We start from the raw sequence: 16,633 nt of genomic DNA on the forward strand, positions 1-16,633 counted from the left end.
CTGGTCTAGCATCAATGTGGATCTAAATCTGCAGATGAGAGCTACACTTGATAAACAGATATTGAGCAAGTGTGGTTAACATTGGTGGACTCTAATCTGTTGAACTGGGTTTTCCCAACTCCTCCACATGAAGCCTGCTGGGTGATGCTGGACTAGTCCCAGTTCTCTCAGATCTCTCTCAGCCTCACCTACCTCACAAGGTGCCTGTTGTGGGGAGGGGAAAGGAAGGTGATTGTAAGCTGCTTTGAGACACATTAACATAGAGAAAAGCACTTAAAAACCATTCTCTTCTACTTCATATACAGATATTAAGCTATTGTGGTGTGTTGGGATAAGTAACGAAACACAGGTAAGAAACCAAGCTCTCCCCTCTCATGATGACATCTAAATATTCATAACTAGGTGAAGATGAAAAACCCATGATATCATATTGTCTGTCATGTACAGGGAAAGAAGACTGCAAAGTTTCCCCTGTACCCTGAAGACAGTTATAGAGAGATTGGCTCTATTATTTTTTCCTGTCCAGGCACAGCTGACTCATCAGGGCAAGAGACATTTATAGGTGGCTTGCTATTGTCTGCCTCCATGCCACAACCCTAATATTCCTTGAGGGTCTCCAATCTCCAATCCAAATACAAACCAGGGTCCGGGCTCATAGTGTATGATTGGCCCAAGGTCACCTGGAAAGCTCCCATGGTGCTAGTGGGAATTTGAATCTGGGTTTTCCAGGTCCTAGTCCAGCATCTTAACCACTATACCTTGTTGACTCCACATTTTATGTATTTATATCATGCCTAATTCCAAAGATCATGGGTGGACCGATAGGCAGTCATCCAATAGCCTCAGGGTTCCCACTGCTTATCACTGAACAATTACATATCAAATTGATTTAAATTAGATAATAGAATGTAGGTACCCACCAAATCTACATGGTCTTCCATAGGGAAGAGTAACTAAGGCATCTCAACATTATTTTTCCATGCCTGATATCCATATTGATTAACTTTCCTGTACTCTCCCAGTCTTTCTACACCCTTCAATGTTTTCTGCAATGTTGTGTCTAGAAGCAGGAATGTTAATGCCCTCTGTGTCTTTCTTCTATCTTGTGAAGTAGAAAAAAACTTGCATATTGATTCTACCCACAGGAGGAATGGAAAGGTGTGTTCCAGCTGCCGGAGGGTTAGAAACTGTATTAGTTTCCTCCATCTCTCTCTAGAAGAGATTGGAAACAAGTCTCACTTTAAGAGATTTCGAAAACTGCTTCTCTGATATAAGAGTGTGGTGAATTCCAGAGAGGGGGGAAATGTGTACATAACTGAGAATCAAACCTGAAGGGAAAGTACACTCAATGTGAAGGAGATCACAAGCGTGTAAATGGCTTTTAGGATTTTACCAGTTGTTACAATACTATTAGACAAGTGTAGTTATATAATTTTTAATTATCTGTTTTAGATCTCAGAAAAGACAACTTTCTTACTGCTAGTTGGTAAGGCCAAGGCCAGGCCTCCATTTCCATCCTTCCCCCACCACTACAAACACCAGCCACCCCAAACAACCCTATTCCCACCCTCCCTTTCACTACCCCAAACAGTCCCATTCTCCCTCACCAGCCTTCCAGACCAGACCATCATCAACAGGTAGGCAGGAGGTGGCCAAGATGGAGGGGGGGGCACATGGTGAGGTACCAGTAAACCAATTGCAGGGGAAAATGCTTGCTCACCTCCCTTTTTCTAGAGGCCATTGCATTTCCCTCCACAATGGGCTTTGCTGCTAGTCAGGAAATGCATCAGATGGAACAAAATGCATCAAGTCATAGATCAGATACTTTATCACTCACACCAGTAATTTACACACTAAAAAGGAGCCTTAGAATTTTTTTAAATGTAGAAATCTAATGGTTTTTTTAATATTGAAATCTCTCTCTCTCTCTCTCTCTCTCTCTCTCTCTCTCTCTCTCTCTCTCTCTCTCTCAGTTAGCAATGGGTATTGGTAGTTAAATCAGAATTTTTTTTGAGGAATGGAACACAGGACAGAGCTAGCCATGGAACAGTAAAACAATGGAAGTGTATGTGTTTATGTAAGCCAGCTCTTCCCTCTAATCAACTCTTCCCTCTAATGAAACCAGCTCTTCCCTCTAACTCCCTTTCCAATTAATTTCAAACAAACACCATAATTCTTCTGAACTGAAAGGTGAACAGGTTTTGTGCCTTAGTTTTGGAATAGTATGTCTTTTGTTTCCAAGGAATCTGACCTCTCCCATTAGTTTCCATGTGGTGCAATGAATTGTAGACATGGCTGGCATTGTTCTGAATGATTATTAATGACTTCTGAATGTCTCCCAAGGCAATTCAGGTAGAGTTGTTTGAATTATATCACCCTGAAAAATTTACAGGATATATAGTATTGTTCTTGCAAACAGTTCATATGGAGAACTTAAAATTGCAGCAATAAAGCTCATACCTAGAGATGTTAATAGATTCCATACTGTGTGTGGATTTGGGATTTACTAACAAATATTGAGTTAGAAAACAATGATGTCACTGGAGTGCACACCCTGGATTAAAAATGCTACCACTGCAGGGTGGAGGGGAGTGGGTGTATGAGAAAGTTAATGCAGGTATATAAAGACGGTTGATTAGGGAAGCCACATCAGTGAGGCTTTTAGAAGGTAGTTGTCACTGCCTGTTCTACTCCTGTTAACTGAGGACTGTCAACTTTTCATTCCTTCCAGCACTTGGTCTTCTTCCAGAGCAGCCAGTGTACTCCGGTAATGTCTTTTGTTTGATTGATACATACCATTTATCACATAAAAATGATGCATTATCATATTTGAATTACTGTGTATACATCTCATGGGGATCCTACTAATGGTTTGACAAGTTTAAGAATTCCACTACTGGAAATGTCTGCTTCTTTTTCAATTGGATGAAATATTTTTGTTTAATTGAGAGTTTGTGGAATAAGACTGCTTCTAGCTTAATGTCAAAGTCATTGTCTTTAGTGTACAGTAGGATGGATAATGAGATGATAACTTTTTCATAGTGCCATCTTAGGCTGAGTTAGGCTGAAGCCCATTGATTTCAGTGAGTTTAGCCTGGGGCAGGGGCATAATGCCCATTGGGCAAGGTGGGCAGCTGCCCAGGGCATCACCTTGTGGGGGGCATCAAAATGCAGGGTTCGTTTTGGGGTATTTTTAGTGGTTTTCCATTTTTTGGCCTGCAGGGGGTGCAGTTTTTAGGCTAGTGGCACCAAATTTTCAGCGTATCATCAGGAGACTGTCCTTATGCTACCCCCCAAGTATGGTGAGGTTTGGTTCAAGGGGTCCAAAGTTATGGACTCCCAAAGGGGGTGCCCCATCCCCCATTGTTTCCAATGGGAGCTAATAGGAGATGGGGGCTACACCTTTGAGGGTCCGTAACTTTGGCCTCCCTGAACCAAACTGCACCAAACCTGGGGGAGCATCATTAGGGAAGTCTCCTGATGAGACCATGAAAGTTTTGAGACTGTGCCTTCAGAAATGTGCCCCCCCAGCATGCAACCCCCATTGACAGCAATGCAGAAAACTCAATGGAGAACAAAGATTCTTGGGCAAATTTCTAGGATATTCCTGCAGGGGGTGCATTTTTGGATGTATCGGCACCAAAATTTCAGGGTATCATCTGGAGATGATGGCACCCCCCATGTTTGGTGCAGTTTGGTTCAGGGGGGCCAAAGTTATGGACCCTCAAAGGGTAGCCCCCATCTCCTTAGCAAAGAATGGGGAATGAGGCACCCCCTTTGAGGGTCCATAACTTTGGACCCCATAAACCAAACTGCACCAAACTTTGGGGGTACCATAAGGACAGTTTCCAGATTACACCCTGAAATTTTGGTGCCAATACATCCAAAACTGCGCCCCCTGCAGGAACATCCCAGAAATTTGCCCAAGAATCTTTGTTCTGCATTGAGTTTTCTGTATTGCTGTCCATGGGGGTTGCAGGCTGAGGGGGGGGTACATTTCTGAAGGCACAGTCTCAAAACTTTCAGGGTCTTATCAGGAGACTGCCCTGATGAAACCCCCCAGGTTTGGTTCAGTTTGGTTCAGGGGGGCCAAAGTTATGGACCCTCAAAACTGTAGTCCCTATCTGCTATTAGCTCCCTTTGGAAACAATGGGGGATGGGGCACCCCCTTTTGGCTCCATAACTTTGGACTCCTTGAACCAAACCTCACCAAACGTGGGGAGTAGCATAAAGACAGTCTCCTGATGATATGCTGAAATTTTGGTGCTGCTATGTCTACAAATGCACCCCCTGCAGGCACCAATGTCCTGGTGCAAAAATAATTTTGGTCATGGTGGAGTGGCCGCCCATGGGGGGAGGCATCCAACTCAGGTTTTGCCCAGGGCTACAGTTTGCCCAGGGCTGCCTCGTTACGCCCCTGGCCTGGGGTAACTCTGCTGGATCACACTGTGACTGTTAATGTATTTGAAAGACTTATATCATGACACCCATTTTAGGAGAGCAGCTAAACACAATGTAACAACACTTATTAAACTTTCTGAGCATCTTTTCTTTTTAAGAAACCTAAAGCACTGAAGATCTAAGATTAGACCAAACTCAGTGACTACTCATGGTCAGTGCAAGCAAATGGTATCATTGGGCCACTGTCAAAGCAATGGACGTAGGTAAGGGGGGGGTTCCCTCGGGTTTGAACCCCTCCCCCATTCATGTCCGAAGCTCCGCCCCTCCGTTTGTGGGTTTTAAAAACATTTTAGTGCTTTTTGGGTTTTTTGCCTGCAAGGGGAGCATTGTTTGGGCTAGCAGGACCAAACTTTCAGGAATTGTTTGGGGAACTCTCCTGATGATACTACCCGGGTTTGGTGAGGTTTGGTTCAGGGGGTCCAAAGTTATGGACTCCCAAAGAGGGTGCACCCATCCTCCATTGTTTCCAATGGGAGCTAATATAAGATGGGGGCTACACCTTTGAGGGTCCATAACTTTGGACACCCTGAACCAAACTTCACCAATCCTGGAATGTATTATCAGGAGAGTTTCTTACTGATACCACCCAGATTTTGTGAAGTTTGGTCTAGGGGGTCCAAAGCTATAGACTCCCAAAGGGAGTGCCCCATCCTCCATTGTTTTCAATGGGAGCTAATAGGAGATGGGGCTACACCATGAGGGTCCATAACTTTGGACACCCTGGACTAAACTTCACAAAACCTGGGTGGTATCATTAGGAGAGACTTCTAAAGATACCCTGAAAGTTTGGTGCTTCTAGCTTAACAATTGCACCCCTGACAGCAGGCACCCCCCAAATTTCCCCAGATTCTTCTTTTAAATCCACCCACTTCGGCATGGATTTAAAGGGAGAATCTGAGGTCCTCAGTTTAGAAGAAGAAGAAGAGTTTGGATTTATATCCCCCCTTTCTCTCCTGTAGGAGACTCAAAGGGGCTTACAATCTCCTTGCCCTTGCTCCCTCCCAACAAACACCCTGTGAGGTGGGTGGGGATAAGAGAGCTCCAAAAAGCTGTGACTAGCCCAAGGTCACCCAGCTGGCGTGTGAGGGAGTGCACAGGCTAATCTGAATTCCCCAGATAAGCCTCCACAGCTCAAGTGGCAGAGCAGGGAATCAAACCCTGTTCCTCCAGATTAGAATGCACCTGCTCTTAACCTCTTAACCTCTACACCACATTGAAAGTGATCCACCCCAAAACAGCATCACTTTTAATGTTGGATTCCAGCATCACAGTGGCTGCCCGGGGGGTCTGTGTGCAAAACTTGGATTTTGCACCAGGCTCCATTTTCCCTCTATGCCTCTGCCCAGAGGGGAGGGGCAGGGGAGGGGAGTCTGCCGTCCCTGACCTCGGAGAACTGCTTTTATCAGCGCTAGGCCAGGGGCGGGGCTTGGGGAGGCATGACCATGCCTTAGGGGTGGGTGGGGGTGTGGCCCCACCCCCGAACCCCCCCATAAAAAATCTATACCTATGTCCTTGGTCAAAGCTTTGCTGACGAGCCCACCATTCTGCAGCAACACTGAGTACAGTCTATGCTTTCTGCCTGGGTGGTGGATTAGTCCTGCTTACCCCTTACCATGCAGGCTACCATCACAGATGAAAGCAATGGTTCTTCTTTTCTTTCTATGCCAGATAGAGGTCAGATAGCTGAGGTCGATGCATGACAGTGTATATTGGTCACCCACCTACTTGAACAAGCAGTTAGGAGCAGCTGCTGCCAGTCACAGAAAGAGGGCAGGTGAAAAATGGCCCCTTCAGCTCCTATGATCAGCAGGCACTCAATTGCTCAAGCAGGTGAATGAAAAACACTAGTGAGCAGCAGCAGCATCCACCCTTTTCATGATTATGCATGCCTGGGAAGGCCCCTCAAAGCTGGCCAGGGCTGAAACAATGGGACAGGGGGCCTGTTTCTGTAACTAAAAATTCACACACACACACACCCAGGTGTTTTTAGTGCTGATAGAGAAAAAAGACAGGCAGGGGTATTGTGTTTGTCTTTTTTCCCTATTAGAGGTGCTAAAAAGCATATGGGGGTTGAGCATTTTTAATCAGGGAAAGAGCACAAGGAAAGAACTCACGCCCTGTCCAGCATTTCTCATTTCACAGTGTTTTTCATGGTAAAATTACACATTGGAACTCTGATCATAGTTCAAGTATAAATTGGACCCAAGACTTATTGGAATCACTTAGGAACAAACTAAATGTTATGACTGCAAACAGCAAAGTGAAAGCAAGTTGTTTCAATTTGCACAGAGGTCAAATGAGCAAATGAAGAAAGAGCTGTTTAATTCTTTCCTTGTTGGGATTGTGTGGTAGATATTCAGAACTGAGCTGTACATTAGCTAGTTGGGAACGCACCACTAGAACTCCCAACATATTCATTATTCCAAAATTGGGTACAAACTAGAGGTTAATGGACAGAGTGGTTAATCCTTTTCTGCACACAATTTCCCCGCTGGGCAGTTACTTCTGGAAATACGTGGGAGATCTTTATAACTGAACAGGAACCAATGGGAGAAGGCAACCCATAATGATACCGTCATCCTGGAACTGCATCCAAACTAAAAGCATGACTTTTGGCCTTTTGAGAAAATCTTTTTTTAAACTGTAATTTTTATCTAAGAAGTAGCTGCAGCTCTCTTATGGACCTGATGCATTTGATCACATTATGATGAGAAGTCATAATATTTGAATTAACTCTTTGTGTAGCCAGTATGTATATAAGGGTAGCATTCATATAATAAACATGTCTGAATGTTTGCCAGTTCCTCCCTTTAGGAAGCTGTTATGTATGAAAAACAACATATTTTTTTCAAATACAGAAACAAAATGTGGCGGTTCCTCTTGGTGTTCTATGTAGCTCAAGCAGTTGTGTCTTCAGAACCTGTGAATCCTGAAGTATACATGAATGTTGTAAGTGTTACTTATTGTGGATAAGCTAGATGCTTCCAACCACAGTAAATACAGGTGATATCACTGGACCTAACAATACCACAAATTGGGTCTTCAGTAGTAAAATGAGGGAGGTCTTTAATTCATCTGTTCAACATATAATAATGTCTTATGACTGTCAAACTTATTATACCTTACAGAAGAGTATTGCCATATTTTCTTAAAGCAATAGAAGCTCTGTATCTTTCCTTTTATGCAACAATTTAGCTGGATGTGCATATGACTTATAACAAGAGAAGTGCACAAGATTTTCAAATAAGGCAGTATATAATACAAGTTGCATGCTTCTTCACTGAATTGTTTTTTTCATCTTCTAGCTTCCAACAAATTTCTGTCTCCTGTCTTCTAACAACTTCATCTGATCCTTAATGACATATTACAGTTCTCCTTAGACTTTTAAAAAAGTTCAACCAAAGTAATTCTATAGGCATTGACTACATTATAGATAGAGGAACATCAGCTACATTGAAAAGTAGATATTGTACAGCAGCACTTTCAATGTCAACATGTAACATATTTCTGCTGCTATTAGAAAATGGTTCATTCTGTCATATTTGAAACCCATTTATTATTATTATTATTATTATTATTATTATTATTATTATTATTATTATTATTATTATTATTATTAATTGTATTTATAAACCGCCCTCCCCCAAAGGGCTCAGGTTCTTGTGGGAAAAGGGGGTAACTTTCTTAAGATTATTTAAGCATCATTTTGTGATTATTATAAAAAGTTAATGGTTTCCAACTACCTATATCAACAACAGAGTGAGATTATTCGCCACAAAGGATACCAAGCTGAAGAATACGAGGTGATAACAGATGATGGTTACATTCTCACAATAAACCGAATTCCACATGGCAAAAGACCACAGTCATCAAGTAAGGAAATATGCTTGATCTGGGGCTTTATTGATGCCGGGAATGAGCTTGAGGAAACATTTACCACAGCATTTGCATGGGGACTGTTCATAAATGTTCAGTACTGAGAACACCATGGACAAAAGGTGCTGTAGACTCACCCAGTTGTGCTCTATTCCTGTCAACCTTCTACAATAAGAATCTCATTGGGTTTTTATATGACTGTAAGTACAATTATCATGATTCTTCAGTCTCTATCAATTTAGGACTTAAAGGAATAGAGCTCAATTATGTACTCATGCACATAACACTACATATCAGAGACTATGAGGAGAATACGCCCACTATTTCATCACACCTACATCATTTTAGGGATTTAGACCCACAGCTTCACATTTAAGAAAGAGTTTTGCATAACATGATTTAGGAATTTGGAAAGAACAGGAAATTATATGGAGTGGAGGGATTAATGCATAGCAGTGCGGTACTAAGAAGAGTTACACCCTTATAAAGGGACTTTTGAAGGCTGCCACCCACTTAGGATTGCACTGTAAGTGTAAGAACATTAATTATAACCATGCTTATAAAGCAGGCTAAATATGCTTAGAAAAATCCAACTCCCTGATCCCAAGAACTAATTTGCTCTCCAACTTATTGCAAAAAACTAAGACCTTTATAGAATTTTCTTTTTCATAATGTGGATAAGCATGAGAGAAGGAAGGAAGGAAGGAAGGAAGGAAGGAAGGAAGGAAGGAAGGAAGGAAGGAAGGAAGGAAGGAAGGAAGGAAGGAAGGAAGGAAGGAAGGAAGGAAGGAAGGAAGGAAGGAAGGAAGGAAGGAAGGAAGGAAGGAAGGAAGGAAGGAAGGAAGGAAGGAAGATTTTCCTAGTGTATCAGATGCCCTGGTATATCAGATTCGTACTATGTCAAATTTTCAGGCCTGTTCAGGACAACATTAAGAATCAGAACTCCAGAGCCTCTGTTGGCAATTCTTCTGGTGTGATCATTTACATATCTGTTCAAGGGCATAAAAAACTTGAAGACTGTGGCTATGTGAATTAGCAAAAAATATAGTGATCCAGGAAAAAAATTCTGATAGAGACAATTACATTTCCCTAACTAAATCAGTGGCTGTTCTCCTAAAATATTAAGTATTAGAATTCCCATCAGTCTCTTTTCTGCATCCATGTTCCTCAAGCTTCTTTTCCATACTATTGTCTGTCCAAGAGTAGAATTGCCAACTTCCAAGTGGGATCTGGAGATCTCCCACTATTTTAGTTGATCTCCAGACAACCAAGATCAGGAAAAGTGACTAGGTGGATTCTATGGCATTATTAAGGTCTCTCCCTTCCCCAAACCCTACCCCTCCCGGGCTCCACCCCCCCCCCCACAATCTCCAGTTATTTTCAAACTAAAGTTTCAACTCTAGTTCAGGGGTGTGTTCTCAAGATGATTTCACAGGAAAGAAGAATGCATTGTGCCCACATCCAGTACATAAGAAGACAAGATACAACTATTAAGACTGAATAGCAGGCGACAGCTTTAAAATAATAAAGGACCTAGAAAAATTCCATTAATAACCAAATGCATTTTATCTTCACAACAGGCCTGTGAAATAGATTAGGCTGAGAGTGACTGACCCAGAGTCACCCAATAAGCTTCCATAAAATCGTGGAGATTCAAACCTGGGTCTCCCAGTTCAAAATCCCCTTCGGCATATGCAGAATAATGCACTTTCACAATTGTTTGCAAGTGGATTTGCTATTCCGCACAGTAAAATCCAGCTGCAAAGTTCATTGAAAGTGGATTGAAAGCGCATTATTCTGTATGTGCGGAAGGGGCCCTAGTCTGAACCTCTAACTGCTACACTTGCTATAGGTGGCTAAAGCTTAACTTTTCTACTTAATTCCTTTGAATGATTGAGCAACCTTATCGTGCTTAGGCCAGAAACAACTTTTAACTTCTCCTGGATTCTTATAGTCAGAACATAAGAACATAAGAACATAAGAACAAGCCAGCTGGATCAGACCAAAGTCCATCTAGTCCAGCTCTCTGCTACTCGCAGTGGCCCACCAGGTGCCTTTGGGAGCTCACATGTATGATGTGAACGCAATGGCCTTCTGCGGCTGTTGCTCCCGATCACCTGGTCTGTTAAGGCATTTGCAATCTCAGATCAAAGAGGATCAAGATTGGTAGCCATAAATCAGCTTCTCCTCCATAAATCTGTCCAAGCCCCTTTTAAAGCTATCCAGGTTAGTGGCCATCACCACCTCTTGTGGCAGCATATTCCAAACACCAATCACACGTTGCGTGAAGAAGTGTTTCCTTTTATTAGTCCTAATTCTTCCCCCCAGCATTTTCAATGAATGCCCCCTGGTTCTAGTATTGTGTGAGAGAAAAATTTCTCTCTGTCAACATTTTCTACCCCATACATAATTTTGTAGACTTCAATCATATCCCCCCTCAGCCGCCTCCTCTCCAAACTAAAGAGTCCCAAACGCTGCAGCCTCTCCTCATAGGGAAGGTGCTCCAGTCCCTCAATCATCCTTGTTGCCCTTCTCTGCACTTTTTCTATCTCCTCAATATCAACTCTAGTTCAGAGATTAACTGCACTGAAAAAGGTATTTCCAAGTAACCCTTATCTTTAGATAAGTGAGTCAGGCAGGCCACAAGATGGCACCAGTTCTAACTCTTCCTACTTCCAGAAGACCTGTGAGTCTAGTCTGAAGAAATGTTCACCTTCTAATAAATACCTTAGCATGTGAATATAAAGTTGGTTTAATCTCTTGCCTTCTCCACAACTGTAGCTGTGTGAAAACTTCACCACCCTGATATACAATTCAGGAAGGAAACAGTGTGGTTGGCTAAAAAAACCCCTTCCCTTTGGCATTTATAAGATAAAAAGAAGGTAAGCATCTAAAAGAAAAGAAAAAGATGAATGCATCTTTAAAAAGGGACAACTCAGGCCCATTCCGCACAGCTAGAGCCGTAGTGAGGGGGAATTTTGCCCGGGGCATGCATGCACCATGTGCCCTTGCCATGCTCCTGCCCACCCCTGCCATGCCCTGCCTGGAATGCCCCCACCATGCCCCTGCACCAGTGCGCACTTGGTGCATCGCGCACCCCCCAGTCTCCTTGGCACTACGCCATTGTGCACATCAAATGTGTAATGTTAAGTAACCAATTTTCCTATTTTTACTTTCACATACATCCATGCAGGCAGTGATTGAAGCCCATGGAAACAATCCAGGTTGCTGTTGCGCCTTCGCATGGAGACATGTCTATTTTAAAAAATTTACTTCCCACCGATGCGTAGCTACACAAACATGCACAAATGAACCCCCACAGCCATGCTGATGTCTCACAATATGACCATCTGCACCTGCATAGCTGCGCAGCTGCATAGCTACTCAGATGACAGCCACAATTTTTTGAAAAGGAAAACAGAGGCAAATAAAGCACTTCCTGCCCAGTTGTGAGCAGCTGCAACCCAGGATTTTTGAAAAGACTCGCTAGCAGCACAATTCTAAAAAAAAACAGTTTGGGGGAAATAACACAAAGCAGACACATTTTAGGAGCGGGATCTGTATGAAGTCCCCCCTCCAAGTTTTTTTGTTACTGTCCTACACCTGTGTTTATTGGACCATGTGGAAGGGGCCTCAGAAGACCAAATTCTATGCTGTGACATGAGCAGGTCTGAAAATGAGCATCAAACTGTAATGCCAAATGCAGAGAATACAGGGGGCAAAATTTATGCAAGTAATATTTCATATATCGTACAGTTAACAGCATCACAATGTAAATTAATTCATTAGTATTTAATATAAGATGCAAGCAATGAGAGATTCACTAAACTTGCAAGCTACCAATGGAGATAGATGGGTGCACCTTCTTTGGGGTCCATAACATTAGAACCCTAATTCAATCTTTGAAAAACTTTGAGGTTATTCTAAGGAGAGTCACTAGCTGCTATGCTGAAAAATTGGCGCTTCTGCCTTTAAAAAGTCCCTTAGAGCCCTGGAACAATTTTCCATAGGTTATAATGGAGCCAGGTTTTTTTTCAGATTCCTGAAACCTCCCCGTCATCCAGGAAAAAAAAAACTTCAGATAACAGTATGAAAATTTGAGAATTTTGGGGAATCCTGATTTTTTTAAAAATTTCAGTTTAGCCTTCTTTCTTTTCTTTCTTTTTTGTCTGTGGTCCACCAGCAGACTTAGTCTCTGATCTACAAACAATCTGTACTTCTAATATTCTATATTACACATGGGATAACAATTGGAGGGGGACTGTACTTGAGGTCCTGTGGTATTTTTGTTTTCAAATGATAACCTCTTTGTCCTTTTTCTCCAGATGAAAAGCCTGTTGTGCTTTTGCTGCATGGTTTTGCTTTAGAGGGCAGCAGCTGGGTTGCAAATATGCCAAACAATAGCCTTGGATTCATGCTGGCAGACGCTGGATGTGATGTTTGGATAGGGAACAACAGAGGAACCACTTGGTCACGAAAACATCAAAACCTGGCTATTAACCAAGAACAATACGCTGCTTACAGGTACTATAAATCTAAATGTATGCAAATAGTTTAAATCAAACAATTTATTTTTCATACTGTGCTTCTTCTGAATTCATACTTTATGGACCATCCCATCAGTTTTGCAGTAGAACTGAAAACATGTTCAGAAAAATGTCCTGTATCTACTTTCAAAATTTAAATGTGAAATGTGAATTTAAGTGAATTTTTACTGCAAAATTTAACATTTGAATGTTTGAATATCAAAATTAGCAGAGTATATGACACACTGAAGATTAAAATTAGTAAGAGAGAATTTTGTAATTCAGTTTGTGTTAGGTTGCATAGTGTGCCTTCTTGGTTGGCCTACTAATAATACCCTTCAGTAAGCTTCTTTCTTAAGGTGCTTTCCCCTAGTATTGTCCATACAGCAGTGGTGTACTGCCCATGAGAACATGGGGGTCACATGTCCCTGGGCACATTTCTCAAGGTAAAGCCACAAAACTTTCAGAGCATTTTCAGGAGAGTCTCCTGATGACACCAGCCAGGTTTGGTAAACTTTGCTTCAGGGGGCGGTGGGAGATGGGGCCTACCCTTTTGGGGACCTATAACATTCAACCCCCAGAATCAAAGTTTACCAAACCTGAATGGTATCATCAAGAGATTCTCCTGAAAATACCCTGAAAGTTTTGTGGCTTTACCTTGAGAAATGTGCATTCCACAGCCCTCCCCCAGAAATTTCCCATTGGCTGCAATGGAGCCACTTCAGAGCACAGAATCTCAAAGCTCTCTAGTCCTCCCACCATAGAACTTGAAAAGGCTCACTGTGTTTCACCACCACTCCTACACATGGAGCCTGCTCAGTCACTGGGCACTGTGTAGTAGATTCTCTCTGAGATATATCTCTGAAGATGCCAGCCACAGATGCAGGGAACTTGTCAAAAACAAGATCTACCAGACCATGGCCACATAGCCCGGAAAACCCTACAGAACCTCCACCTCTTAAAATGAAGCCATTCTGCAACACACTTCAAACAAGGGGCATACTTGGAGCAGAGGGAGGGAAGGTTTTTGTTGGGGACTCAGGAAGGAAGGGTTTTTTTTGTCAGAGGGCTTTAAAAAAATGAGTTGGCCATCCGAGGCCTGATTCGGTAATCGTGCTGATTGAATTGGATGCCACTGATTTGGATAGCTCTGGATTGGACCATTGATTCGGACCTGGCTCGGTCCAAATCTGCCTGAATCGGAGGCGATTTGGACTGAATCGTTTATTCGGCCAATCTGAATCAGCAACCCCAGAGGGGGCTACATTTTTCCCTCAGCCATACAGCCGCACTGAGGTCATAGGCCTTTCCATGGTGGGCCCACTCTGTTGGAATGACCTGCCAGCAGAGGTGTACAGGGGGGAAATGGCGCCCAAAGACATCCATTCTTTTGGTGCTCCCCACCACTATGCCTCCTCCCCCACCCCAAGCCCTGCCCCCTCCCTGAGCCCCACCCTTTCCCAGCTGCCATCTCCTAGATGGCAGCCAGCAATCCCTTCTGCCCTCTCCTCTGGGGAGGACAGAAGCAACTGGAAGGCTCCGTGCTGGGGCCTTTGCTTTTATAAGCTTGGAGGGTGTTTGTTTCTTTGTTTATATTTACTAAACTGCCCACCCTCAAAGAGCTCTGGGCAGTGTACAATAAAATACTTCAGCTAAAATACATCATAAAAGTTAAAAGTCACAACAACAACCAACTTAACACAGACATCAGATGGCGAACAGTCTACATCCCGAGAGCAGAAGAAAACATGATCTTTATCAGCATAGGAGATATTCCCTTATACATTTTAGACATTTTTTCGTGTTAAATACTATCTATACATCATCTTATAATAATTTTCTTTCAAGTTATAATGAGGTGTAAATTTCAAATCTTTTTACCATAATTTTCCCATTGTTCCATTTGTTACATAGTGATTTGAAATCTCACATTTCTCAGATATTTCTTTATTTACAATTATTTTGGCATTTTGTTTTGTATAAATAGCCTCTTCCCCTTTCAAAAAGTTGTTCCCAAAATCAATTTTAATACCTTTAACATAAACTTCCAAGAAACATTATCAAATGCCTTCTCTGGATCCAAAAAAACAACAACACAACTTGTTTGCATTTGTGGAAGAGGCCTTTAATTTGCAGCCAACGTTTCCTCTGGTTTGTTGGCCCATTCAAAAGTTTTCTGTTCTGCAAAACTCAAATTTCTTTCCATTTCCTTAGTAGCCAGCATTGATAGCTGGTGCTGCAGAATCTTAATGCTGTAGACAATTGCACTCTCATACAGGTATTTTTAAAGTCTTTTTCTTTTATCAAGTTCAAAACATTTTATATTTCCTGTTGTGTCAACTTATTTTTTAAATTGTTCTGCAGAATTTTTTTTAAAAAATCATAAACAGTTTACTAGCATTCCACCTTCATGTTAAGTTCTGATTGGCTTAATTGCAGAGATTGACTGAAACTGTTCAATTATCTCCATCCCAGTAGATGGCAGCAATGTATCAAAGTAAATGGGGTTTTTCAATTGCACACAAGAAGTATTAAAATTTTTAAAGTAACTACTGGAACAAATAAAAGTTATCAGCAAGACTGGAGAGAATGATTATTTACTTTTAAAGAATGGAACAAGATAATAGCTTATTTTATTCCCATGGTCAACAAGAAGTAGTTCCATTATGATGGATATGAAGATATCTTTAGCTGAATATGAATTTCAATGTAGCTTCACCCTAAGCCTCCAACAATCATTCATCTTTACAAAAATCCCTTATCTCCACATACACAGTCAAAATTTCAGGTACCTTCACTATCGAAGCAAATAAGTCAGCTTATTTTTTTACCAGCTCTCCAATTAAGTTGTCAATCTTGAATGTGTGTATGTCCAATAATCTTATATTTGCTGAATCAAAAAGTTTGTAATCCACTCAGTATGCTGAACACTTTATAACTATACAAGCCCAGTCCAAACCAAGAGAATAATAACTTTGGTCCAAAAAAGTGGAGCCAATCCTAAATAAAAGTCAGGTTTTTAGGTCAAGCTTTTGAAGTCATCCACTCAGTAACTGTAAGCCTCACAACTGTGCAAGTCCAGACCATGCAAAATGAAAGTAACTCCAATTCAAGAGACAGAATAGATCTTAAATGAAGTCTCTCACATACTTATAACTCACTCCAACAGCTTACCAATTATTGTATTCCACAGCTGAGATGAGTTCCCCATTCAAGAGAGTCAATAAATCATTTTTCATAGCATAGGTTCATTATCCTGTAAGGCAGTTTTTGACCAGGTGGAATTTGGGGGTTTTGTTTTGGACTTTCCACACCACGGAGAAGCCCTTTGGAGGCGCGGGGGTAGTACTGCAATGGTGCCGCAACCTGCCTCACGAGGGGTTTGGATTGGGCTGTTAGAGGATCACCCTAACTATTCCATAATGATCTGCAATTGCACTGCTGCAATTGTTGACTGTTATTTTGTCTGATGCTTCTCGATGGATGTTAATCAGACAGAGAGAGACACCTGAAGGTTCTATCAAGTATCCATGGGAGCTTAATAAAAGTAATCCCTGTCATTCAGTGGAAGAGAAGGTGCATGTTTGTGTATAATTAACCTAATTATAACAAACTCAAAAGCTATTATATTCACTACTATGTCACCTGGATAGTGTCGTAACAGCAGGAAACAGCTTCACAAAGCAAATCCTTTTTTGGATGATAGAGAAAGTGAAGCAGATGTTAATGATGTAGCAATTCTTGCTTGTCCAGGGAGAGCTACAAAAAAA

General features: G+C 41.8%; 1 protein-coding gene across 1 annotated transcript in view; it reads left to right on the forward strand.

Moving 5' to 3' along the window:
- Positions 1 to 2,657: 2,657 nt before the first annotated feature.
- LOC125438405 (lipase member M-like) overlaps positions 2,658 to 16,633 on the forward strand; it is a 30,514-nt gene continuing 16,538 nt past the window's right edge. The window contains exons 1-4 of the mRNA XM_048506851.1: positions 2,658 to 2,767; positions 7,320 to 7,410; positions 8,220 to 8,334; positions 12,663 to 12,861. Of these exons, the coding sequence (XP_048362808.1) occupies positions 7,327 to 7,410; positions 8,220 to 8,334; positions 12,663 to 12,861 (398 nt within the window). The 5' untranslated portion in view covers positions 2,658 to 2,767; positions 7,320 to 7,326. The remainder of the gene's footprint in view (positions 2,768 to 7,319; positions 7,411 to 8,219; positions 8,335 to 12,662; positions 12,862 to 16,633) is intronic.

The sequence above is a fragment of the Sphaerodactylus townsendi genome, linkage group LG08, assembly GCF_021028975.2.
Source record: "Sphaerodactylus townsendi isolate TG3544 linkage group LG08, MPM_Stown_v2.3, whole genome shotgun sequence".
NCBI lineage: Eukaryota > Metazoa > Chordata > Lepidosauria > Squamata > Sphaerodactylidae > Sphaerodactylus > Sphaerodactylus townsendi.